At 66.7% G+C, this 17,673-nt stretch overlaps 1 protein-coding gene across 1 annotated transcript in view; it reads left to right on the top strand.

Annotated features, from left to right (window-relative positions):
* Positions 1 to 16,180, top strand: part of GAS6 (growth arrest specific 6) — a gene marked incomplete at its 5' end in the record, with an annotated part of 32,136 nt that extends 15,956 nt beyond the window's left edge. Inside the window, 11 exons of the mRNA XM_080799047.1 lie at positions 1,880 to 2,002; positions 2,650 to 2,772; positions 5,633 to 5,755; positions 6,611 to 6,732; positions 7,143 to 7,261; positions 7,558 to 7,747; positions 9,162 to 9,326; positions 10,292 to 10,460; positions 13,265 to 13,437; positions 14,581 to 14,809; positions 15,732 to 16,180. Of these exons, the coding sequence (XP_080655173.1) occupies positions 1,880 to 2,002; positions 2,650 to 2,772; positions 5,633 to 5,755; positions 6,611 to 6,732; positions 7,143 to 7,261; positions 7,558 to 7,747; positions 9,162 to 9,326; positions 10,292 to 10,460; positions 13,265 to 13,437; positions 14,581 to 14,809; positions 15,732 to 15,886 (1,691 nt within the window). The 3' untranslated portion in view covers positions 15,887 to 16,180. The remainder of the gene's footprint in view (positions 1 to 1,879; positions 2,003 to 2,649; positions 2,773 to 5,632; positions 5,756 to 6,610; positions 6,733 to 7,142; positions 7,262 to 7,557; positions 7,748 to 9,161; positions 9,327 to 10,291; positions 10,461 to 13,264; positions 13,438 to 14,580; positions 14,810 to 15,731) is intronic.
* Between the last annotated feature and the right edge of the window lie 1,493 nt (positions 16,181 to 17,673).

The raw sequence follows: 17,673 nt of genomic DNA on the forward strand, positions 1-17,673 counted from the left end.
GTGGAGACAGTGGGCTGACAGGAGCCCCGGGGGACGGCAGGGCCAGCGAGGCTGCGACCCAGCTCAGCTGGGGATGTGCGGCCATGGGCGGGGAGCAAACCCTGGGGCAGCAGTGTGGAGCCCAAAGTGGTGTTAGGCCGGCAACGTCGGTCATTTTAAGAAAGAAGAGATGAGTCGGTGGCCTGTGCCCACCTGGCCAGCGGGATGGACACAGGCCTGAGCGCTGGGCTCTCGGTGGCCCTGTGGGTTCAGGCAGAGAGAAAAGCTGGCTGCTGTCACGTCCTGGGTCACCTGGGAACCAGACAGCCCTCTCCAGTGCCGCCCGCCCACCACACGGTTTGTGACGGGCCCATCACTTCGTAAGTACGACGGAAGTGATCGTACCAGACAAGGGGCCCACAGGACGTGCGGCCCTGGAGAAGGGGACACAGGGTAAGACTGTCCTGTGGCTGGTCTGGGCCAGGCCCTGGGTGGCAGGCCGGGCGTCACCTGCCCTCCGCAGGTGGGCCCTCGCTGAGTCTGGGGATGGACATCAGCCAGTCAGCCTGGGAGTCCACAATCCACCGAGCTGCTGGGGAAACGTCCTCGTTGCCCTCGGGTGACAGTGACCCAGAGTAGCCAGATTGGCCACGATTGTCACGGCAGCTGAAGAGCACCTGCCTCAGGGATTGCGAGGTGGCCCTGGGCCCTCGGGGTGCCACCTTACCCTTTGTGCTGGCCCTCGGTTTGGACCGCAGCCATGGCCCCATGCTGCCCGGGGTCTGGACAGGCACATGTCTGCTGGAGCACAGGACAGAACGGGAGCCCGCGGAGCCCCCGGGAGATGTGTACGGTCCGCACGGGCCTTGCAGGAAGGCCGCCATGGCTTGTCAAGCAACAGAGGCACGAGCGCACCCACACGAGGGCTGGAGGGACAGCCAGCAGGCTGATCTGAGCCAGGCCGTCTCACGGTTCTGCAGCGTGACGGGCACGATGGGCGAGGCAGAGGACCGTCTGCTGGCGTCAGGCATCCGCTCCTCACTGAGGTTCCCCGGAGACCTGGGGGGTGAGCCCCGGAGAGCCAGGGCCGGCCCTCTCCCTACGACCTGCCGCTCCAGTGCCCACCCTGCCAGCCCGCCTGGGTTCTCTGCCCCTGCGGCTTCAGGCCAGAGGCGTCCCTTCCTGCCCAGCCCACCCAGCACAACTGTAGCCTGAGAGAGGGTTCTCGGAGCTCTGCTCTCCCGCCAGCACCTGGAGCTCGCTGCTGCCCGTGGTCAGGCTCTGCCGTCAGGGACCGTCCCTAGGATCGGGAGCCTCGGCGGCCCGTGAGCAGCGCTTCCCCCACCCAGCCCCCGGGAAGGCTCCCTGGGACGGTGTCCGCCATCGTCCCTAAAGCAGCTGGACGTTGTCTGGTGATCAACACTCTGGGCGGGTAGACAGTCCGTCCTCCCCCGCCGAGCCAGGAGGTCCCAGCCAGTGGGCAGCGGCCCCTCTCTGGAAGGGCCAGGGCAGCCCCCACCCAGTGATGGTGCGGCGGTGTCCCTGCGGCAGGGAGGGTGTTGGCGAAGGTCGATGGTAGGGATTGAGGGGACAGGGCACCGGCCGGGAAGGTGGGGGCGTGTACCTCATGCAACCCCTCGGGCCTGCCAGGGGTCTGGGCCCACTCCCCGAGCGGCCAGACCCTTCCCTCTCCTCAGCTCCCTCTGGCCCGGTGGGCAGGGGCCACTCCGTCCAAGCTGACCTGGATTTCCTGGCCCCAGAGGAGGGTCTGGCCAGACTGTTCCCTGACGGCCCTCCCACCTGGAGCTGCTGTCTGGGCCGCCGGCCTGGGCCTGCCCCATCGTGCCCGCCCCGAGCTCCTCCCTCCCGGCTGACCCTTTTTTCCCTTCTTTCGGCACAGACCTGCCTGACCAGTGCTCCCCGAACCCCTGCGACAAGAAGGGGACCCAGGTCTGCCAGGACCTCATGGGCAACTTCTACTGCCAGTGCAGGGCTGGCTGGGGCGGGCGGCTCTGCGACAGAGGTGAGGGCCTGCTGCTGCGGGACAGGGCGGGGGGGGGGGGTGCTCCTGGGGGAGTGGCTATGGCCCGTCCCTCTTTTCCAGCCCACCCCACCCCGGGGGCTACGGGGACTGTCTGGCGACCTGGCCACTCAGGTGGAGGGAGAGGAGGGGCAGACGGCCCCTGGGCCCCTCCAGCCCTGCCCCTGAGCGCTGGGGGCTGTCCATTTGGGGGAGCCCTTGGGTGCCGGTGGCCTGGTTCCTGCAGGACTGGAAGGAAAGAAGGAGCCAGTGTAGGGCCACCCCTGGGGCTCGGTCTGTGGGGACGACAGAGTTTCAGGGCCAGCCTCCCCGTCTGCAGTGGGGCCGGGGGGGGGTGGGCGTCAGGAAAAATGCCCCAGGACCCAGTTACCTCGGGTGGCCTCTTCTCTGCGGTGCCGAGCCACCCCGGGGCAGGGGGTCTGTGCGTGTGGGGCTTGGCCCGGCTGCGTCTGCCCAGGTCTGTCCCGTCAGCCCTCACCCTCCTCCCGGGTGCACTGGCAGCCACGGAGCCGCACCTCAGACCGTCCCCGCCCGCAGTGCCTTGAGGTCTGCCCTTCGCCCCCGTGCGCTCGCTGGGGGTCCTGTGTCGGCTCTGGGCACTCCCCAGGGTCTCTGTGTCCTGTGCCCAGATGTCAACGAGTGCGGCCAGCAGAACGGGGGCTGCAGCCAGATCTGCTCCAACAAGCCGGGCAGCTTCTACTGCGCCTGCTACAGCGGCTACGCGCTCGGCCCCGACGGCAGGACCTGCCACGGTAAGGCCCGTGCTGCGGCCCCTCCCCGCTCGCGCTCTCCCCTCGGCTCCTCCCCCTTCGTGTTTGTGCGGTTACCAGACTGCCAGAGTCAGCCCGATGGCCAGACTGCTGAGGTCGGCAGTCCCGGCCGCTGTCCGCAGAGGCTCTGGGGGGCGGGAAGAGGGTGGAGGGATGCCGAGCCGAGCACATGTCCGGGCATGTCGGCGGCCACGGGGAGCTGCCCCAGCCCCCAGCCCAGGATGATTCACCGGGATCTGTGGACCGGCCAGCCCGGCTGAGGGGACCTCCCCTGCCGCCCCAGGGAGAGGGGGCAGCTCCACGCATCTGTGTGACCACAGCCCGGGACGGGGCCTGGACAGTGGGGCTGGGCCAGGAGCAGACGAGGCCTCTGACGCCCACCCCGCTTACTTCCCCGGGGCCCCACGCCCTAACCCCCCCCAGAAAGTCTGCAGGCTGTAGCCAGCCGGGCTGCAGAGGACGAGGCTGCCCACCTGCCTGGGGATGGGACAGAGGTGCTGAGGGAGAAGCAGCTTCAAGAGCAAGGGCGCACAGTGGCCGGAGCCCCAGGTGAACCTCTGAGTTGGACAGAACGAGGGGTTCCTTTCCCAGACCCTGCACAGCCACGGCCCGAGGAAAGGACGTGTTGAGAGCAGCCGAGGGCGCCCCGCGTCGGGTGCGAGTGCTGAGCACAGCGCCCAGCCGCGTCAGGACCCCCTCCCCGTTCTCTCAGCCCTTGGTGTGCGTGCCCGTGGCCGCCGGGAGACGCCTCGGGGCCGCCGGCCGACGATGCCGCGCAGGCTGCTTAGCCTCCCTGCGAGCCCGAGCGACGGGAGCCACCTCCCGCCCGCTCACCGAGGCGTGAAGCGTGCGCCGGCTCCCTGCGTCCCACTGCCCTTGCCCCCAGCGCCGCGTGCCGGACGACGGGCGGGGCTGTGCGCCCACTGCTTTGGGGGACCGCGGGCCGCTGCTCCCGTAGCGTGGCTGACGCCCCGTGAGCGCGACGGGCAGGCGCCCCACCTGCGCCGTCGGGAGTCAGGCTGTTCCTGCCCGTACCCTCGCACACACCCTCTCTCAACCGTCACCTCTTTCTCTGGGGACCTGGTTACCCCAGACCCAGCCGAGGGAGGCCGTGGGGTATGAGGTCTGTCACCGTGGTGTGGAAGAGACCGGCCTTTCCGTCCCTTGAGACGCCGGGAAGGAGGGGTGGGGTCGTGCCGCATCCTGCACCCCCAGCGTCCGGGCCCCTCCATCGTCTCCGTGTGGCTGCAGGGGGGGAGCTCCGTGCCACGTGGCAGAAAGGTGGGCCGGGGGGGGCCCTCTCCTAGGGGGAGAGCCGATGAGGGCCCAAGGGGGGGTGGGGGACAGGGCCTTGTGGCCACAGTGTACCCAGTAGGATTGGGTGTGGACTCCCTGGCCCCCGTGGCCGGTGCCAGCACCACACCCTGCCTGCTGCGTGGGCTGTCCCGTCTCCGTGCTCTGTGACGAGCAGTCGGACAGCAGCATTTTCCGTTGGCGAGGTGCTGGCTGGGGTCACAGGACCCTCGGACGGCGCTCGGCTATATGGACCCCCAGCCCTACCCCCTGTGGCTCTGCGGCCGTGGCTGACGGCTGGCTGGGGAGAAGAAAGCAGGGTGGCGTGGGGCCGAGTGGGTGAGGGGGGTCCAGAGCCCAGTGCACCGTTTCCTGGGGGGGGCGTGGCCTGGGATGCCCTGATGTGCTAGAAGCAGGCAAGGACAGGAGGCCCTCCCTGGTGATGCCACAGGCCCTCTCGCAGGGCCCCAGATCTGGGGAGACGTGGGTTCTCGCGCCCTGGCCGTGCTGTCCCTCGGCCATTGCGAGTGCCACGGGGCTTTGGTGAGCTGCTGCGGGTGGCCTGCTGTCACGGCAGTGCCTCGAAGGCTGTGCTAAGACAGCTTTGCACCAAAAAAAAAAAAAAAAAAGGCTTTGCGCCAGCGAGGCATCCTTTGTGTGGGGCGGCCCGTGTCCGCCTGCCCGGAATGGCAGTGTCCCCACGGTGTGGCCAATGCCGTCCTGGGCCACCCAGCACCCCACTGCCGAGGGGAGTGAAGTTCCTGAGCTCCTGCACGTGGGGCAGGCTCAGCCCGGGTCTCGGGCTGGACCACGGGGTCGGAAGAGCTCCTGCAGAGGCCAACGGACCCGTGGACCCAGTGGCACTCACACTGCCTCTGGAGGGACACGTGGTGGTACCTGGCTTTTTCCCACCGTCATGAGGGGCGCTTTATGGTTTCCATGTCCGAGGGCCTGTGTGCTGCCGTCATCACGAGCTGGGGCCAGTTGTGAGGCCCTGTGAGGAATCCGTGGTGTTGGGAGTCATCAGTGCACGTGCCAGACGCCCCTTCTGTCCCTGGGGGAGACGGTTTCGTAACGGCAGAGGTTGGGCTGCTCGTTCGCCGAGGCGAGAGGCTGCTCGGCGCCTCGGGAAGAGCCTCGACAGTTGATCCTCGTGGTGTCAGAGGATCTGGAAGACTGGGTGTGCGAGTGCGGTGGCTGTGGAGCCCGTCAGCCGTCGGCACGGGGCGCTTCCACCTGGGAGGACTCCAGGGTTCCTCCTCCACCTTCCTGCGCCCCAGGGCTCACCCCTGGACAAACATGGCTCTGTCCGGTGCTCAGAGATCACCCTTGTCGCCTGGGACCCCGGTCAGGAACGCCCCTCCCCCACGCCGGAGCCTGGGGCTGCAGAGCACGGTGGATGGGAAGAGGGGAGGAGGGTCCAGGCAGCCCGGGAGCCATGCTCAGCGCCGCCCGGAGCAGTGGTTCGGGCTGCCGCTGCTCCGGGACCGACCGTGGGCCGGCGACTGGCAGACACGGCCCTGGTCGAGGGCTTTGCTCTCTGTTGCAGACGTGGATGAGTGTGCACGTGGAGGTGCTTGCGGGGAGGCCCACTGCAACAACCTGCCGGGCTCCTACTCCTGCGTGTGCGACGAGGGTTACGTGTTCAGCTCCCCAGACAAGGCCTGCCGAGGTACCTGCCCCCGCTGCCCTCTGTCACCAGCATGCACACACACACCGTGAGCTGCACTCGCAGCTGTGCACACGGCACACGTTGGTAACATGCACACGCACACACTCACCCTTGGGAACACGTGTGCTCTTGTGAACATCCATGTACGCGTCACACACGTGAGTGACGCATGCGTGTGCCCACGGCTGTGGGCACGTAGAAGAGTGCATGTGTGTGTGCGTGTCCGTACGTGTGCACATACAGCACCCACGTGTGCGTACCGCACACGCACATCCCAGGTGTCCCTTCATGCAACAGGGTCGCTTCCCCCAACTGCCGAGGACGCAGCAGAGATTTGAGGGGGGCCCCATGCCACTGGCACAGGGACCTCTAGCCCGTCTTCAGGTCAACCTGCTGTGCTTGGGGGCAGGTGACGAGCACGCCCTGTGTCAGGGGGCACAGAGAGGGCGGGTTTTCTTCTCAGCCTTCCTGCCCCGCGCTTCTGTGAGGAAGCCGGGTGGCCCCCGCCTGCACGCCCTCCACCCCCTCCTCCGTATCTCCTGTGGGGTGTCTCTTGGGCCCCCGGAGCAGCCCCAGGGACACCTGCCAACGGTCGCAGACCCTTCAGGCCCTCATAGATGGGCTTTGTGCCCTGACCTAGTGGCTTATTCCCACCTCCTCCTCTAACCCAAGAAGGAGAGGGAGAGACCGCTGACCAGCCCTGCAGGGAGCGCGGGGAGCGCGGGGTGCGGCCTGGGCTGGGTGCCTGGTCACATGCTCTGGAGCTCCTTCTCACGGTGAGAGCCCCGGGCGTCCTCGGAGAGATGCGGAGGTGCCGCCTGCGCTGAGCTTTGCCCGTCTCCCCTCTGGTGACAGATGTGGACGAGTGTGCAGAGGGCCGCTGCGAGCAGGCCTGTGTCAACTCCCCGGGGGGCTACGCCTGCCACTGTGACGGACGCGGAGGCCTCAAGCTGTCCCCTGACATGAACACCTGTGAGGTGTGACCGCAGGGCAGCCGTCCTCTCGGGAGGACGGGGCTGCGGGAGGGCCCGGTATCCCCGGGGCTGGTGGGAATGCAGGACAGGAGGCATGTCTGTCCCCCGCATGACATCTCGAGGGCAGCTCCGCACCCACAGCGGAGCGGGTGGCCTGCGCTCGCAGCACATGCTGCCCTCCTTGTCGGCTGGCTCAGGCTCCGGGACACGTGTGGGGTCCGAGCCTCCCGACCGGCTGGCCTGACCCCGGCTCGGCACGCTACTGTGGTCTCTCCGAGCTGTAATAGCCTCGGGTTTCGGTCAGAACCTGGCCGGCGAGCGGGGAGGGAGGCTCCACTGCGTCCTGACCCTGTGTGCCTGGGGGGCTGCACCCAGGTACGCCCTGCCAGACAGCCCTCGCTCCCTTTCCACAGGATATTTTGCCCTGTGTGCCTTTTAACGTGGCCAAAAGCGTGAAGTCCTTGTACCTGGGCCGCATGTTCAGTGGGACGCCCGTGATCAGGCTGCGCTTCAAAAGGCTACAGCCAACCAGGTAAGGGCCGGGAGCGAAACCGGGTCCACGGGGGCCCAAGGGCCAGCTGAAGCTCCCTGGGACTGCAGATCCCTGGCCTTCCAATGGGCAGCACCCCACCGGCCTGGCGGCCGGCCCCGTCCCTGCCCAGTGATGGTAGCCGGGCTCTGGCTCTGGGCCTCTGCAGGATGCTGCCTCCAGCATCCAGGACAGAGTCCCAGGCTGTCCGTGCACCTGCTGCCCTGGGTCCCCTGGGGCGGGAGGCCACGAGCCACCTGCCTGTGTGTCACCTGTTTGTTTCTCGTGCTGGCACTTAGGCTGGTCGCCGAATTTGACTTCAGGACCTTTGACCCTGAAGGCGTCCTCTTCTTTGCCGGAGGCCATCAGGACAGCGCCTGGATCATGCTGGGCCTGCGGGCCGGCCGGCTGGAGCTGCAGCTCCGCTATCATGGTGTCGGCCGCGTCACCAGCAGTGGGCCTCTCATCAACCACGGCATGTGGCAGACGGTGAGCGTGGCCCCCGCTGACCCCCAGGCCAGCAGGGTTGGGGGCTCCTGGGGGAGGGCCCTGGCATTTCCCCGTGCATTTGCACACCCAGCTGTGAGTAGCCACCGCACAAGACCCTGCTCCGGGACGTTCATAGTCGATGGGGCGAGGGCTGCAGTCTGTCCCGAGACGGTCACAGCTGCCAGGAGCTGTAGGGGCTGCTGGTCACCCTGGAGCGCACAGGACGGCCTCCCGCAGAAACTGTCCAGTTCAGAATGTCCATGCTGGGTCTGGGGCCCCCGGGCTGAGGTCTGGGCCAGGCTCCCGTCTCTGTGTGTCTGCACCATCCCGGAACCAGGCTCCTGGGGCCGGCGCCGTCCCCACAGACATGCTCACAGGCGGGCGTCTCCTTTGGGAGAACGCCCTAGTCACCAGAGCCTGACCTGTCGGTCCCGATGAGACCTGTACCTCAGTGCCCAGAACACGGCAGCTTGACACACACAGGAACCTTGCAGAAGCTCAGGGCCCTGGTAGGAAGCGAGCACTTGAGAGAGGAAAGCATTCTTTTTCCTTCTGGAAGCTCAGAGAACATGGGAAACTCTGCATGGAAACAGCATGGACGTCTGCCGATCTCCCGCCTGTGAATTCAGGCTTCTTTCCTCAGCCCCTAAAGCACGAATATTCCCAGAGTGGCCGCGCTCACGGTCGGGGGCAGGCGCTCTGCGCCGGCAGCAGGAGGGGTCCCGGGCGGGGCCGGGGGGTGTCCAGGTGAGGAACCCGGGGACCCAGGACTGCGGTCAGCACAGCTGCCCCACCCGAGGCGTGAACTGGCGGCCCAGGGCGGGGTCAGCCCAGAGGCAGCCCCTCTGTCCTCCCTCTCCTGACCCCTCCTTCTCCCGCTCCTGTCCACACTCTGACCCGAGCACCTCCACATCTCCCACGTGAACCAGAAAGGAAACTGAGGGACCGCTGGAGGGCTAGCGGGGCGCGCGGAGGGCAGGGAATGGGTTTTTTAATTCTCCTGCGTGGAGAAGAGGGGAGAGGGCAGACCTCCGGAGTCAGTGTACGCAGCGTCCAGTCTGTGCCGGGCACCCGCTGACCGCGTGCCCTCCTGCCTTCGCAGGGGCGCGGCTGTGCTTGGGCAGGTGAAGCACCAAGTGGGAGGTGGTGACGTCGGTGGGATTCCCGGCCCCTGGGAGAAGCTCCAGGAGGGGCCGGAGTAGTGGCCCCAAGTGGCCCCACTTGGAGGAGGCAGAGTGAAGGGAGAAGCCCGTGCTGGGGGCACCGTCAGGGCCTGGAGGGAGGTTGTGTCACGGAGGGGGACCGCGAGGCGTGAAGGGCATGAACGTTCCCTGCGGTCGGGGGTGGCTTGGCCCGCGGGGGCGGCGGGGCCCTGTCGGAAGGGCCTCCCCGTCACGGCACTGGTCGTCTCCAGATCTCTGTGGAGGAGCTGGATCGGAATCTGGTCGTCAAGGTGAACAAAGATGCGGTCATGAAGATCGCGGTGGCCGGGGATCTGTTTCAGCTGGACAGGGGCCTGTACCACCTGAACCTGACCGTGGGAGGCGTTCCCTTCAAGGAGAGAGACCTGGTGCAGCCCGTGAGTACCATCGGAGCCCGGGCTTCCGCAGAGGACAGGCCTGGCCGCCGGCTGCCATGCTGAGCCCTTGCCGCGGGTCGGTGGCCGTTTCCCCAACGCACCATCTCCCTGTGAGACGCGCTTGAGTTATCGGAAGCGATAACAAAAGTGCCTGTTTTGCAGTGGAGATAAAACACAATGAAATTTTTCTTTAATGAAAGGAACAGTCAAGTTTTTTGGACCATTCCCAAGAACACTTGGGTTGTTAACCCTGCCGGGATTTCCACAGGGGAGAAGGACTAACGGGGAGGTCAGTACTAGGCGTCCCTCGAAGCCCTGCCGTGGCCTCGGCCCTGCCCTCCTCAAGGGCGCTCTGTCATCCAGCGTGCGATGGCCAGGCCAGAGCCCTCCACCTGTGGTGATTCCCACACAAGTGGGAGAAGAGGGTCCTGGGCAGTGGAGGTCCCTGTGGTGGGAGGTGTTGGCCCGGTCCTCCCTGCAGGGGTGGAGGACGGCGTCTTGCAGATGACCTGGGGCGTCAGACCCCATGGGTCCCACAGGTGCTGCTCGCACCTCCCCGTTTTACAAATCCAGGCAGGGGAGACCTGATTTGCTGCAGACCAGCGCATGGTGCTGGGGTCCGCCGCCCGGCCCCCAGACTCCCATTTCGGGGGGTACCAGGCACCATGTGCGCCTTCGTCCATGTCCTTCCGGTGTACGGTCCACATTCTGCTCTGGGAGTGAGTGGGCAGACCCAGTGTGGCCCACTGGGGCCCTGCGAGGACTCGTTCTGTCCCTGAGGAGCCCTTTTGGGAAACAGCCTCCACGACTTGTCCCTTTTCCAGGAAATTTCCACTACCTGAGCCATGCGTCCCTTCCTCTGACCAGCGTGGCAGCAGCCACATGGCCTCCTGCCGTGCTGTCCGGGAGCCCGTGACGTGGCCATGTGGTCCCAAGAAGCCACTGGGATTTCTCTGTCCTCCCAGATAAACCCCCGTCTGGACGGCTGCGTGAGGAGCTGGAACTGGCTAAACGGTGAGGACACCACCATCCTGGAGACGGTGAAGGTGAACCCTAAGATGCAGTGCTTCACCACGACCGCGAGAGGGTCCTTCTACCCCGGGACCGGGTTTGCCTTCTACAGCCTGGACTTCGGTGAGTCTCGGCCCCGGCGTGGGCACGGCCGTGGCCGCACTTGCGGGGCAGGAAGCAGCATCCTCAGACCGCGGTGTCCGGGATAAGCCGATGACCCCGCGGCCCTGGGGCCACCACGCGGGGTGAGCCAGCAAGGAAACGTCCACCGAGCCGGTGCCAGGACGGCGTGGGGAGGGGGGCAGGAGCTACGGGGAGGGTCCGAGGGGACGCCTGGGGACGTCCTCGGACAGGACGAGCGGTCGGCGGGGCAGACGTGGAGAACGAGCGCGACGCTGCATTTCCCGGAGCCTGGCGAGGCGTGGAGCGGGGCAGCGTCCGGAGACGGAGGGCGGCTGGCTCTGGGGCTCTAGGGCTCACGGTTGGCGGGAAGAGAAGACCCAGAGGAGCAGGACGGGGGCTGGCCGGCCGCGTTGCCGGGACGCGGGGCTCTCCGCAGAGCTGGGTCCGGCCACGCCAGCGCTGACGGCCTCGCAGGAGGAAGACGCAGGCCTGCGGGACCAGCCCTTCCCGAAGCTCCCGTGACGTCCACGCGGCAGATGTCTGGCCACGCGGCTGTCAGGCCGTCGGTGTCGCGAGGGGCGTCACAGGGTGCAGGGGGGCGGCCCTCCCGACCCTGGAACATAGGGCCCGCCCTCCCTTCACGCAGAGCACACGTCTCGTTCCTCTTATTATCAAATTCACGTTACAGTAAAAACAAAGAGCCCTAATATGCCGGGCAGGGAGCGGTCACTGAGACACCCTTCCCGTGACACGCATTCACGTCTGAAACCACCGGGTTGTGGGAGCACGGCTCTGGGATGCCGGTGTGAGCGGCGGGTCATGGTGACGGCTCAGTGGTTCTGTTGTTCGACTCTGGGCTCCACTGGCTTCCCTCATCCTCCCTCGCACTGGAGCCCTTACTGGCCGCTCTGCCTGCAGACCCAGGAGGGCTGGTACCTGGCCCAGCGAAGCGCCCAGGCACACGGCCGTGCAGGGTCTCTGGCGGGCGCGCAGGCCCAGGCGCCTGTCTGTGTGTTGGCTTCCGGGGGCCTCCCTGCCCGCTCCTCTGGCCGGCACCCTGCTGCAGGTAGGCTCGGGGGGCTGCCGCGGCCCCCCAGGACCATCTCTGGCTCGGTCTGTCTCCAGGTGACGCTCCCAGCCCCTCTTCCAGATGGCGAGCTGGTTAAGCATCCACACTCCCTCTCCTTGGGCTCGTTGGCCTTGAGGGCTGGGGCCACACCCCCCGCCACGGGCCCCATGGCCACGCATCCCCTCCAGCCCGTATGGGCCCCCCTCGCGGAGGACACGGGGCCCGCTCCTCCTTCCTTGTGAGGCGGCTGTCCTCTCAAGCCCTGGGATCACCGCCCCTTCTATCTTTGCTTTAGCTGTCAAAGCATTCCTGTGCCACGAGAGGGATTTCTGGGAGGAGAACCACGGGTATAACGCACGTGTTGCTCCTTTAGTCTTCATGGTTGCAAGGAAAGTCTAAACATCATCATGATGTTTCCTATGAAGTCTCGTCGTGAAAAACACTTCCTGACCTTTCCTTCAAGCAGCATCCATGCTTCCTGTGTGGAGACACAGGCCTGGGCAGAAGCCATGGTGGCCCTGTCCCCTACTGCACACTCCACGGTCTGCGAACACGCCTGCCTCGGTCGTGCAGCCCAAAGGCTGTTTAGAAGTCTCTGCACTTCTCACAGAGCTCCAACGGCGCCGTTTCCTCACTCCGAGGAGCGTCTTCGGGACGTCCCCGAGTCAGCCCCCAGCAGCATCTGGAGCTGGGAGACCCCTCCCCGCCGATGGGCCGCCCAGCACAGCCAGGGCCGAAGGTCCCGTCAACGGGAAAACCCAGGGCCAGGAGACTCGGGGGGCCACACTGGCCATGTTTTTTTTGCTTTTGTTTTGGCTTTTGGGTGGCTTTTTCCAGTTTTGCGTGCACTCGGTTCGCTGGATGGTTACTGGAAATGGCCTGTAGCAGACCCCTCTTAGGTCCGGGGGCCCCCACAGATGATTCAGGTGCTCACGGTCCACTGGGAACCGTTGGGAACCCAGGCCGTGGCTCACCTCGGCGCTGACCCCCCTGCAGCGAGAGCATCTGAACTCCAGCGGGCGCAGCTCCTGCTCTGACATCACCGGCCCGATGGGCTCCTTCGCCAGGACTCGACGGTCTCTGAAACAGAAGCCTCCAAGCCGTGGGGCAGAGGGGGTCCTCGGGCATCACTGTCAGCAGACAATTCACGTGTCCAGAGGAAATGGGTGTTGCAGCGACCCCCAGAGAACCACGGTCCAGCCGCTCCCAGTGTGCTTTCTGGACCTGTCCGTGCGGGGGTTGCAAGGGAAGCCTGCGTGTCTGTCCCGCAGACGTCCACGCGGCGTAAACCCACGTCACATACGTAGACGAGGGGCCTAAGCACGGAGCCGCTCAGTGGGGCATGGAGCCGTGCGGTCAGAGAAGGGCGCGTTCTGAGGGCTTCCAACCACGTGCGACTTTGTCGAGCCGCCCGAAGGGCGCCGGGGAGACGTGGCGGGGCATGGGGCCGGGCGCTCCAGCGTGTCCTGTGGGAGAGGAAGAGGGGATGCCAGGGAAGGGTGCCCGCGGCCCACGGGACACGCCTGCCTTCAGTCCCGGCAGGCCTGTGTGGCCCGGGGGCCGTGCCAGGGGCTCGTGGCAAGGCTGCCGTCCCCGGGGCCCACATGATCCCCCACGGTCGGCTCCCTGGGGACAGGCCCCTAGTGCTCAGGCGTGGTCCTCCCGGGGGCTGCCACCCCACTCACCAAGGCCGGCCCCGCCTGGCTGGCCTCCTGATGTGCCGCCCTCACTGCAGCTCGGACCCCCGCGGACGCCGGCACGGACACAACCTGGCAGATAGAGGTCACGGCTCGGATCCGCCCTGCCACGGACACAGGCGTGCTGCTCGCACTGGTGGGCGGTGACCACGTGGTGGCCCTCTCCGTGGCCCTGGTTGACTACCATTCCACCAAGAAGCTCAAAAAGCAGGTAGCCGTCCCGGGCGGGTCCCCACTCCTACCTCGGGAAGCTCTGTGCCCCCTGGCGCGGCCCTCACGGGTCCCATAGCCACGTGGCTGAGGACACCGTTGGCCCAAGGTCACCTGACAGCCTGGGGGCAGAGCCGTGTGGATGGTGGCCTGGGAGCTGTTCCAAGGGCGGGGCGGGGTGACGTCCCTCTCTGGGCAATTTAGAACCACGTGTGTCAGACTGTCTCACCGGCAAACGCTCCCGGTTTCTCCTGCGCCCACATGTGCCCGCCTGACCCATGCCCCTGGGAGATTCAGGCTGAGCCCTGAGGCAGCGGGCCTGCGTACCCCCGGCCCCACACACCTAGCCAAGCCGACACCCGCTGTGTGGAACCCACAGTTTGCTCAGGGAACAGCCAAGGGGCAGAGGAAGGAGCTTGTATGCACTGGCCTCTGTCCGAAGTGGGCGGGCCTGCTGGCCGGGAGTGTGTGGACAGCGGCCAGCCTGCCCCCAGCTGGTGCTGCGCGAGGCTCCCCAGACCGGTCTGGTCCCCAAGACCGCAGCAGACGCCCCTCCACGGAGCACCGGTCCACACACCACGTGCACCTGTGGGCAGACGGAGCTCCTGAAGGGCGCTGCCGATCCTCCCAGGGCACGGAGAATGCACGGTGCTGGGCCCGCTGCCCTGCTGTGTCCATCCCAGGCTGTCGGGCTGTGTGTCCGTCCCCTGCTGTCAGGCTGTGTGTCCGTCCCGTATTTCTGGCCCACGTTATCAGAGGCGAGTTCTTTGGCACGAACACCCAGTGCGTGTGGCCGGCTGTCTCCTGGGATGTTGGCCTTTCTGGCCCCGCACCGCCAGCCCCTCTGGTGTGGCTTGGTAGCATTTTGACGTGGAGAAGTGGCCGTGTCCTGTGTTCCGGATCACAGACGGGTGGGCGGCATGTCCACCGAGATGGCTGCAGAGTGCGGTGCCCCTGGCACCCGGGATGACGCTGCTGTGCCCGCTGTTCTCTGTCCCCCTTGCATACGTGGAAACTGAGCCCCACCTCCGTGCACCACAGAACACAGAGCCCCCGCCCTAGGAGGCCCTGCCCCCACAGAGGGCTCAGGGGGCAGGAAGACGGGGCGGGAGGCCCTCGTGCTCAGGTGCACGTCTCCCCGCAGCTGGTCATCCTGGCCATGGAGAGCGTCACCCTGGCCCTGATGGAGATCAAGGTCTGTGACGGCCAGGAGCACCATGTGGCCGTCTCCGTGCGGAAGGATGAGGCCACCCTGGAGGTCGACGGCACCAAGGGCCGGAGCGAAGTAAGTGCGGCGCGCCTGCAGGAGCTCCTGGCCGCACTCGCGACGCACCTGCAGGGCTCTGTGCTCACCTTCGTGGGCGGACTGCCAGGTAGGGACCCACGGCCCTCGGGTGGGACGTCTGCAGCTCTGACCGGCCGGGCGCTCGCCCCCCACAGGGCCTGGGCGTTCCCTGTAGGCTGAGTTTCCTGGCCGGCCCCGTGCTGCCATCGTGCCCGTCGTGCCCATCTAGCAGTTCCAGGCTTGAGGCTGGGACCACGCGTGCTGGGGCCGGGCCTCAGCCCGAAGCTGCTGTCCCTGCACCCTCCAAGAGCTCCCCCGAGCGTGCCTCAGGCAGAGGCTCCGCTGAGCCGGTGGGGCAGGGCTGACCACCAGGAACCGTGCCAGAGTCTGGGTGCCGTGGCCCCGGTGTTCAGCCTATGAGGCCAGAGTCCCCTCCAGCCTCCGGGCTGCCCAGGAAGTGGCAGCAGACAGCTGCCTCCTGCAGACTGGGGACTCGTGTCTGGCTGCGGGAGGGGAGCTGGCCAGTGGCTGTGAGTGATCAGGGCAGAGCAGCCGAAGGGGGCCCGGGGCAGCTGCTGCTGTGAGCCCCCCCCCGACCCCACGGCTCCCAGGGCTCAGTGCCCTTGCCGTCCGGACTCCTGCCTTGGCCAGACACACACTCCATTTAGTTTTCACAGACAAACCTTTGCAGAGAGGGGGCTGGGGTGTGGGGAGCCCTGCAGCGTGAATGAGTCCTTCGGGCCAAGAAGGAGACCAGGGTGATCCAACTGACCCAGCGATCCAAGGGCACTTCTTGGGGGCAGGCAGGCGTCCCTGCAGGCCCGCAGCTAAGCTGCTGCTGGTCTGGGCACACAGGGACCTGTGCCCTTGAGGAGAAAGGCCGGGCACTGATGGGGCCCTCGGGTGCCCGGGAGCACAGTGCGGGGGGACGTGCAGGACGGGGAGCCTCGTCTCCAGACGGACGGGCCGCTCGCCTGTGAGACGGTGGTGTTCTCTCCCCACTGGCCCAGATGTGCCCGTGACCGCAGCGCCAGTCACGGCCTTCTACCGCGGCTGCATGACACTGGAGGTCAACCGGAAGGTGCTGGACCTGGACGAGGCCACCTACAAGCACAGTGACATCACGTCCCACTCCTGCCCTCCGGTTGAGCAGGCCACCCCCTAGGCCGGCAGGAGGAGGGACGGCCGGTTCCCCCACCCCCCGCGAGAGCAGCTGTGGACATTGTGCCCCCCGCGGGCCGAGGTTCCTCCGAGACTGTTCTGTGCCTGTGACATATGTGTACATAGCTGAGGAGCCGGTGTCGGCCGCGCGAAGCCACGGCCCCGGCCCCAGTGGAGACCGGGGCTGCACATGCCGGAGCGGACCCAGGAACATAATTCTGTTATTTTATTACCGATGCTTCTTTCTGGCCTAAAAGTATGGAAAAATAAAATATTTAGAGAACCCTTTTTAACTGTGCTGCGGGCTCTGCTCCTTGCTCGTTCGTGCCCGGCGGCGGGTCGGCCCCCTCCAGCCCCTCCCCTGCACCCCTTCCCGGCTCCTGGCCCTGGGCGCTGCTGCCCTGCTCTCTGTGCCGTGGACACGACTCCGATGAAGGCGAGGGCCCCGTCACCTCTCCTGACACAGGGCAGGTTCGCACCTGTCCGCCTTCTCCCTGCACAAACCCGTTCCCCTCTCAGTCTCCCGTTTTCTCTCCTCAGAGAGGCTCTTCTGGCTGGAGGGGCTGGCATCTGGTTACGCGGGTACACCTGCCGCTTTGCGAGGTGGGGGGTGCAGACACCGCTCGGACCCCAAGAGGACACAAAAGGAAAATGCACGTGGGGCCCCAGGGCCACCAGCACACACAGGGCGCAGAGGCCCGGGGGTGGGTTTGGGGGAGGCCAGTGTTGAGGTCGGAGCTCCGGCAGGGCAGGTCTGTCTGCCTGATGTGACAGTCACGGGATGGCCGGCGGTCACCGTCGGGGCGGCGACGGTCACGGGATGGCCGGCGGTCACCGTCGGGGCGGCGACGGTCACGGGATGGCCGGCGGTCACCGTCGGGGCGGCGACGGTCACGGGATGGCCGGCGGTCACCGTCGCTGTCATGCGCAATGCGCCAGAGAAGTTTCCGGCACCCGCTGGAGACCACGCTCGATGCCTCGAAAGCGCCTCCAAGACGGAGATGTTCTTAGATTCCAAACCTCGAATGTCCTGAGGCTGTGGGGCAGGCTTGGGTTGCCCCACGGAGGGCGGCAAAGCATCCCCCAGCCCTGTCCTGTCTCCGTACAGAGTGACCTGCGAAAGCAGCTCGGCCAAGCACGGAGCAGACCGCGCGTCCAGAAGTCGCGCACGGACCCGGGGATGAGCAGGGGCAGAAGGAAGGACAGAGCCCGAGGAGCCCAGCCCCAGCTACGGGGCAGGAAGCAGAGTGAGCCGGGCAGCACAGAGGAGGAGGGACCCCCTTCAGGTTTCTAGAAAGCAGCCTGTGACTTCAAGGAGGTGGGCCCTGAATGTGCCCTGGTGGGAGCAGACGGGTGCCCCCCCCTCGGCCACGGCCGGCCCGCCCTTGAAGGGGTTCTGCGGGGTTCTGCAGGGGCCGCCCACCACGGACCCCCTCAGGAAGGAGCCCTCCCCGGCCTGCTCACCATGGGGATGACGGCTGCAGGTGGCAGGTGCGGGGCATGGACACAGGAAGGCCCAAAGGATCTCGCGGGCCTGGCCGTCGAGGCCGACCGGGGGTCCCTGGCACATTCACCAGGCCCTCAGCACTCCCTGGCCTGCCCACGGACACCACCGCCGCCTGCCCGGCTGCGTCCTTCCTACCGTCTTCCGAGATGTGTGGCAGCGTCTGGATGGGATTCTATTGACTTGGGTCTTGAGAAACGTCGTCTCAGAGGCTCTTCAGGTGTTTTTCCAGGCTGGGGCATGAGAAGCTCGCAGGGAGGCCGTGTCCCCGGAGAGCACGTGCTGGG

This window comes from Martes martes, assembly GCF_963455335.1.
Source record: "Martes martes genome assembly, chromosome: 3".
NCBI classification, from domain to species: Eukaryota; Metazoa; Chordata; class Mammalia; order Carnivora; family Mustelidae; genus Martes; species Martes martes.